This window comes from Orbicella faveolata, unplaced genomic scaffold (genome assembly GCF_042242905.1).
Source record: "Orbicella faveolata isolate gen_17 unplaced genomic scaffold, um_ofav_v1 contig_26, whole genome shotgun sequence".
Lineage (NCBI taxonomy): Eukaryota > Metazoa > Cnidaria > Anthozoa > Scleractinia > Merulinidae > Orbicella > Orbicella faveolata.
Window position 1 is genome coordinate 9,685,001 of NW_028301554.1, and position 8,746 is coordinate 9,693,746.

The 8,746-nt window shown below is 40.2% G+C and overlaps 1 protein-coding gene across 1 annotated transcript in view; it reads right to left on the reverse strand.

The window, feature by feature from the left end:
• Window positions 1-2,777, reverse strand: part of LOC149108094 (E3 ubiquitin-protein ligase TRIM45-like) — a 3,019-nt gene extending 242 nt beyond the window's left edge. The window contains exon 1 of the mRNA XM_089295894.1: window positions 1-2,777. This exon is cut by the window's left edge and continues 242 nt beyond it. Within this exon, the coding sequence (XP_089152020.1) occupies window positions 491-2,716 (2,226 nt within the window). The 5' untranslated portion in view covers window positions 2,717-2,777 and the 3' untranslated portion in view covers window positions 1-490.
• Between the last annotated feature and the right edge of the window lie 5,969 nt (window positions 2,778-8,746).

The following is an 8,746-nucleotide window of genomic DNA, read 5'->3' on the forward strand; positions in this document are numbered from 1 at the left end:
AAGAAAATAATGGTTCAACAGTGTTATATATGCGGTGAGAGGTGTGATTGTTCATTAACATATTTGTTTAAACAAATAGTTTCGCGCGGATGGAATCCGATTGCGTGTTCAGGCTAGGTTTCTTAACCTTAGCCTCTAACCTACTATTCTCAGATAAACTAAACGTTTCGGGCTTAACCCTTCTTCGACTGAAGAGGGGCTCAGAGAAAAATTTGACACCTTTAAGAGCATTTTGAGTCTTATATCCAGCATTCTTTTTGACCTGTTCAAGCACGACCGATCCCAATGACTTTTAATGGTGTGAAAGTTCAGAAAAGTTTAGCATTGAAAGTATGTTACTGCCCGTCACTTTACATCTCATTAACTAAAACTTAAACCGAACCTATAGCTATATGCTACAACTTTAATTTTCAACTGCTGTTTCGGTTAACTGAATGGCAACATGGTTTACATGAAGACTTATACTACAAATGAATGTACCGATTGTTGTTCAATGCAAGACATGAACACATTCCTTTCCTTTATCGGCTACATACAAATGTCCATCTTTAGACACGGCAACAAACTGAGGGGACTCGAACCCAGTGATGGTTGTAACATATCTCCCTTCCAGTGTGAAAACTTGCAGTCGACCGGCATTACTGTCACATACAATTAAATTGTCGAACTTGTCAACAGCGAGCCCCAGTGGGGCCGTCAGCTTTTCATTAGTGTCCCCCTCAGCGCCAATATCGTAGAGGAAAGTTGCATCATCGTTGAAAACTGATACGCAGTGTTCTTCGCCATAAGAAACGAAAAACTTGCCTTGGTGATGAATTGCGAAAGAAGGGGAGCCATATTCGTATGGATCACCAAGGCTCTGAAGTAACGCTTCTCCATTGGGTGAGAGAACTTTAACAAGAGCATCATTGCTGTCACACACGATCACGCGGCCATCACGTGCCACTGATACCGAATGTGGGTCCTTTGTGTGCCTCATAAAATACCTCACGAAGTTTCCACCCTCAGTACACAGAGTAATTTTCGCACGATCAATGACGACGACGTCTCCAGAAATGGAAAATGCCACTGACTGAGGAAGTTTCAGTCTCTTGCCAGAGCATCTTTCTCCAAACCGACGAAGGTACTTCCCATTAGCATCATACATCTGTATTCCAAAACAACGATCTAGAACAGCAATATTTCCATTCACTTGACTAATTGCAACATCTCGTGGTAACACAAGTTTTCCGTCTCCGTGAAACAAGGAATGTAGTGATGAAAGCTTTCCCACTTCTTGATCATGAATTTTAGTTCCTAGATTACACCCTCTTTGGTACTGATGTGGAGTTACTTGAACACTCCATGGACTATCAGTCAGCGGTTGTCCATTAACGTTAACCATGACGTCATGTTGGCCAGCGAGTTTGGGGGTAAACGTAACTTTGTATCTGCCATCGTTTTCATCTGCGAATTCCGTTTCTAATTCTTTACCCAGTGGGCTCTGAATTCTCACCTTCACCTGGTCGTTCTCATGATAACATTGTTTCCCTTTTGAATCTCTTGTGAGAACTAAAATCTTTGTTTCCCTTCTAACAACAGGCTCTGTTAAACCGTCTGCGCTTGCCTCGGTCTGTGATGGATCGGTGTTACTGACAATTAACTGCCCTGGACTACGATTTAAAACACTATGACATAGATCTTCGTCTACAGCGTAATTTACAAAAGGAAGAACAAGTGCTTCTGTTTCTTTCGAATTCAGAAGATCTTTGCAGCGACCAATAATCGATTTCTGTTCCTTCACAATTTCCATGTCAATGTTTCTTTTCAGAACACATCTACCGTGTTCCACTGGGCTTGTTAATTGCGTTGCGAACAAGTCCAGTTTTCGTTGTTTTCTTGCGTGATGTTTTTGTTGATGTCTAGAAATGTCGTTGATCCTTGTCAACACTGCTTTCTCGTGCTGTTTCAAATTTTTAATTAGTTTCTTCACAATTGCTTTCACGTTCTTACGGGCTGCGTGAAGTTTTTCCTTTCTACTCTTGAAGAGATCTTCACTTTTTTGAATCTCATCTTTACTCGCTGAGATTTCGTCTTCTGCTTTCTTCAGAATCTTATCAAGTCGCTTCTTTCCTTCTCGAGCAGCCTGTTTAATGTCAACTACATCATGTTGCGAATGGCGGTCATCATGACAGATGGGGCAAATACATTCGTTGCATTCGTCGCAGTAATGAAGTAATTTTTCTCCTTCGTGGCCCTCCTTTTCGCACATAACTGGTCCTTCTAAAAGATGTTCCAGTTGTCCTTTCTCAAGCAAAACATTTCTGTGATCCCTGGTAACCCTTAAGCGGCGGTGAGCTCTCTCGCAGGAAGAACAAAGGTAATCTTTGCAAACAAAACAGTACGAAATTACCATCTTCCCTTCGTTACAATTCATGCACTTCTTCGCCGCTTGATGTCCTTTAAACACAGTCAAGATCTCCTTGAATCGATCCAAGTGAAACGAAGTGGGAAAATCACTGAATGTGTTTTCTTCCGGGATTGGAATCGATGTCTCACAAATGACACAGCTAATTTCGTCTTGATGTTGTCTTCTACCAATACGTGCCAAGTTATCGAGGCACATTAGACAGAATGAGTGCAAGCAAGGTAAAGTCTTGGGATCTTTAAGCGTTTCCGAGCAAACTGGACATTTTGCTGTTACCTCGAGATCTTCCCAACACAAACGCGAAGCCATGATGTGTTCTTGGCTTCTTTGTGTACAGACATCACGTGACGATCACGTGTTTTTGTTTCGTTTCCTCAGAAACGAAACGGTATTGTTTTCAGTTCAGGGGTGAACTATGTACGTAGTGATTTGTAATATCCAATCAGAGTAAAGTTCGTAATATTTAATGTAAATACGGCAGCAAAATTTCAGCCAAAACTCGGTGCATCGTAACAAAATGTGTCATTTGCGACATTTCAGTGAAACTCTCGTTTCTCGGTATTATCTTACACAAGATAACTGCGAACTGGACTTGATAGTGATAGTCAAAAAGAAATATATTTTCGAAGTAGAGACACCGCCACACCACGCGATTTGACCACCAATGCGATATCTTAAGCCGATGGAAGCAGTTAGGACAGTTTTTGTTTTCCGTTTCAGAGTGATTTATTGACATAGTGAGTATGAATGTTATCAGGGTAAACGCTTGTAATTCACAGGGTAAACATGTTCAGCAAAAGTAACTTCTCGAAACTAAATTTTATTTCGTGACGCGGAAAGAAAAGGGAATTAAAACGTCACGCAAGTAGAAATAATTGGCGACTTAAATGTTTCTAAGTCTTACTGAAACGATTTATTCTAGAGAAACGAAGATATCTGTTTCCGTGCTTGATATAAATGTGATTAAGATCACAACTACGGCGACATAATTTTGGTCAATCAGAACACTCGTCAGGAATAGCAATCCCGCCCCGGCTATCTTTAAAACGAGGAACGGGGAATCAGAGAATAGGAATGGGAAATGGGAATGGGGAATGGGGATGGGGATGGGGAATGGGGAATGGGGATGGGGATGGGGAATGGGGAATGGGGATGGGGAATGGGGAATGGGGAATGGGGAATGGGGATGGGGAATGGGGATGGGGAATGGGGAATGGGGATGGGGAATGGGGAACGGGGAACGGGGAATCTTTAAAATGGGGAATCTTTAAAAGCGGGAATCTTTAAAATGGGGAATCTTTATAAGCGGGAATCTTTAAAATGGCGAATCTTTAAAAGCGGGAATCTTTAAAATGGCGAATCTTTAAAAGCGGGAATCTTTAAAATGGCGAATCTTTAAAAGCGGGAATCTTTAAAATGGGGAATCTTTATAAGCGGGAATCTTTAAAATGGCGAATCTTTAAAAGCGGGAATCTTTAAAATGGCGAATCTTTAAAAGCGGGAATCTTTAAAATGGGGAATCTTTAAAAGCGGGAATCTTTAAAACGGGGAATCTTTAAAAGCGGGAATCTTTAAAATGGGGAATCTTTAAAAGCGGGAATCTTTAAAACGGGCAATCTTTTTTAAGCGGGAATCTTTAAAAGCGAGCGATTTCTTGTCAACTACTGTTTCGACTTTCCGTCCTTGTTCCTGTTTTTTGTGATAAAAACGGCTCCAAACGACCCTTCCCCTATCACATCTTGTTCGCCGAAATCATTCCACTTAAACTGTGGAAGACCTTCAAAGCGACCGATTCTTTCTTCTTTAAAGTGAATGCAATGAGCACTTTGAAATTGTCTTCGCATGACTGCATGGCGTAGAAAGAGGTATCATTAAGCACGCAATGACGGATTATACGCGAAATTCGCCGTCACATCGTTCGGGCATCGATCATCGAATTACTTTATTGCTGGTTTTCAGGGTCACGCCATTCAAAATAAATCAAAATCAAAATCAAAACAGTGCAAATGATAAAGTCCAGAATCTTGAAGAGAAAGAAGGTAAATATGCAAAGACTTTCGCCAAGATTCAGGTCACAGCAATGTTTCTTACGCAAGATATGCGGAGAATTTTTTTACCCAAATTTATAGAGATTTTGATGGAGACGCCATGCTGGCGCCCATCCGGATGGCGGCCCGAAACCAACAGAAACATCTGTCACTGAGTTTTGCTACAAACGCGTGAATTTATCTCTTCAGGAACTCAAAGACATTTTAAATTAGTACTTTTTCTAATACATGAACTGTTCAGATAGCCAAATTCCCCGAAATAAGTCACTCTTTTAACCAACATGACAGCTTTCTTGCCCGTCATGTAAATGCCGCGTCACGCAAAAGCTTAGAAATTCAAGCGTAGTCTATTAAAAAACCAAGAATCCACTTGGAGCAAAAATTTGTATGACTATTAGTTTTCAGCTGCTCTTACACATCATGAAAGTAAAATCTCAGGATGATTAATAGTTTTGTAGTTTGAATTTTAGCGACGTCATGTGAAAACCAGATTTAGGGGACTCTTGATTTATCGATTAAACAACCAAAAACGTGTTTTCCTTGCTATATATTTGTCGTTAAGTCGTAAGTCCTTCCATTAGCACATAAGGCTACGACAAATATCCATCGCTGCAAAACTAAATGTCAAAGTCCGGAGTTAGGATAAATCCAGGCGGTTCGATTCTTCGGTCGGTCTAGCGGATCTCAAAGAGTGAGAATCGAGATTTAAACCGCTCCACTATCCCGCTAAACTGACGTGCTTTAATAGCGTGCAATAAAATTACAATGAATAAATTCCCCAACTGTCTCTGTACCTGCTGAGTTGATACATGTGACAGAATAAATAGCTTCCGGTGGGAAACTGAGAGGTTCTCGTTCACTTTTCAGTAAAGATTAACGCTATTAAATATTCCCCACTTTAAAGATTCCCCGTTTTAAAGATTCCCGCTTTTAAAGATTCCCCATTTTAAAGATTCCCGCTTTTAAAGATTCCCCATTTTAAAGATTCCCGCTTTTTTAAGATTCCCCATTTTAAAGATTCCCCGTTTTAAAGGCTCCCGCTTTTAAAGATTCCCCGTTTTAAAGATTCCCGCTTTTAAAGATTCCCCATTTTAAAGATTCCCTCTTTTAAAGATTCCCCATTTTAAAGATTCCCGCTTTTAAAGATTCCCCATTTTAAAGATTCCCGCTTTTAAAGATTCCCCATTTTAAAGATTCCCCGTTTTAAAGGTTCCTGCTTTTAAAGATTTCCCGTTTTAAAGATTCCCGCTTTTAAAGATTCCCCATTTTAAAGATTCCCGCTTTTAAAGATTCCCCATTTTAAAGATTCCCGCTTTTAAAGATTCCCCATTTTAAAGATTCCCGCTTTTAAAGATTCCCCATTTTAAAGATTCCCCGTTCCCCGTTCCCCGTTCCCCGTTCCCCGTTCCCCATTCCCCATTCCCCATTCCCCATTCCCCATTCCCCATTCCCCATTCCCCATTCCCCATCCCCCATCCCCATTCCCATTCCCTGATTTCCCATTCCCTGATTCCCCGTTCTCCATTTTAAAGATAGCCATCCCGCCCCTATTCTGTGGCTGTTTACGTGAAAAGAACACGCATTTGGTGCGTTTGGACGATACTAGAGATACGATATATCGTGGAAGGTAACTGATTCATCATATTGTATTTTAATTAACGCTGGTATATTGCAAAATAGGCACAATAATGGCTTTTTTATGAGGTTTTCTTTATATCGTAGATGTCGACATTTGCAGATTTAGTTGAATTTCTCGAATTTCCCGCCACAATTCCAGTAGCTTTACTTCTTAGAGCGCGCTTTTGAAAATAAGAAAATTTGTATTTCGACATACCGCGGTATTTCAAGAGCTGGTTTCCATGGAAACACCGATAGCATTTGTATTCTAGCTTCATAATATTCAAGCGAAAGTGGAGGAATAATTGCACAACTGTCGTCACACATGAGGCGTCGTTTTTGAAAAGAAAAATATACTGCGTCACTGACAACGAAACGTAGAGTGCCGCATCCATTCGAATGAAGGACTGCCCCGCACAGAAATGGAAAAATTATGCGTCAAATGCTTTTGGCTCTTAGCTTTATTTAGCCTCACACACAATACTTTGAATTTCTGAAAAATTTGGCGGGGCTGAGCGGCCCGCTTCCCAAAGCACTTACCCTATTTTAGACCAAAGTCTGCGATTTTTCTAACCTATTCATGGCCTGACCCTTAAATTAATACCCTGTTTCAGACCTGCCGTAGTTTTTTAGTTCAGAATGATGTTAAAGGTATTGTGAATGGCTTTAGTGGCTGGTCTTACCGATAATGATGAAAAAAGTAGCTTCTTCTAAAAAACATACCTAATTCAAGACTAGAGTGCAAAAACCATACCCAGTTTGAGACCAAAATGACCAAAATCGATACTCTACTTCTGACTAACATGTCTCAAAAAAAAAAATGTCCCTCTGACGCTGGACATACCTATATAGCCGATATAAGGGAGCACCCCCCGCCTCCCCTAAGGCAGAGTCAAAGTGAAGTATCGCAAGTAAATACATTTCGAAGCGTGTTGACTGTAATACTTGATACATGTGTAGACAACTTAAATTAATTGGCCCCGCACTGATCTGCTCAGTTGTCAGAGCCTGGGGTTTTTCGGCTAGGTGAGGTTTAGTACTGAACCTATTGTAAAAGAGAAAGGTAGATTTATACTAAAACTCGATTGAAACAGACCTAGCACGAGCTGTTGACGTAATGAAGGCGCGAGCAAAGAGAATTTATATTTTGATAATCAACGTTAACAAGCTGTTTTCCTTTTTTTGGTCGCGGTGTTTTCTAAAAGAAATAGAAAACATGTTCACCGTGTTACTATCGAATAATAGAAACGCTCGTAAAAGTTTGGGAGAACTCGAAAAAGCTGTGGAAACGCTCGCCTGCGGCTCATGTTCCCACGGCATTTTTCGTTCTCCCAAACTTCCACTCTTGTTTCTATAACTTGATAGAAACACGGTACACGTTTTTTTATTTCTTGAATAGTAAAATGGTGGCGAAAAGTAATCTAAAATGTGTGAGTTTTTCAAAGGGCTACAGAAACCGAGTGGTTTTTTATTTGTTACATATTGCAAATGAAAATAAAAAGAAGTATTATTTATAAAGACTATAAATTTGGGGCTCTCCATCGTATTATTTTGTGGAGTTTTATTCTTAGTTGCAAATGAAAAAGAAATAAAAAATAAAAAAACACATAAGGCATTTGCTGTATTCACGTGGATCACGTGAGGGAAGACAAGGGAGAGATATAGAATGAACTCACGGAGTGTAGGACGCGCCCTTTTTTTCTATGATCCCCTCGAGTCGTCGAAGAAGTGAACTAGTTATCGAGTCCCGCAAGGCCAAGTTGCACACAGATCATGGAGGTTTTAGTTTCGCTTGGGTGAAAGTACTTTTCACTGTCCTGAGCTTCCCTGATTTGACCTTTGGTAAAAGCCAAAATTAAAGAACAAGAAGCTATTTCTCAGAAAGAAATGGTGTTTCGTTTCCGGAAAGGTATTCAAAGTCTGAGAAAGGCCGGGGTTTTGATATCTTGAGCATGAGAAGTCCTGGGGTGAGGGGGATATGTGCTAATGCGCCAGCTTTCTATCACGAATGCCGTTCACGAATGCCGTTCTCTGATTGGCTACGCTACTCACTACTACTCTATTCTGTGAAAGATAGTGAGTAGTGTAGCAGCGTTCCCTTGTTAACAAAACGACGGCCGATTCTCCGCGTTTTCGAAATGTCTGCGAAGAGGATTTAGATTAAGTTTTGAACGGCTAGTAGATTTATACTAAAACATTTAGATTATTCGCTCTCGCTTTCTATCGCGTGATAGTTGACTCGGACTGTGCCTTCGTCAACTATCACGCGATAGAAATCTGAAGCTCATAATCTAATTATTTAATAGAAAGACGATTTTTAACCAATGAGCGCGCGTATTTTCTTAGGACTGTTTTCCAGTGAGCAATAGTTTGCGGACGGGGTCATTTTGATTGCAATGCAGTCACGATGATACGTTTGTATTTAATTTCGATCAAGTTTTGCTTTTCTTTGTTGTGTATTGTAATGTTCTTAACCTGTTTCATATTTCACTTTAGTTGTTTACTTGAGGGCCACTAATTTCTAACGGAACTGTTATGTGTAGACTTAGGGTAAATAAAGTATATTATTGCTTTTATTATTACATACTGTGGTCGCTATTTCTTTTCGCACTGGCGAAGAATCCAAAGTTCAATCTTAAAGTATTCCATTATTAATATGATCTGCTCACGCAAA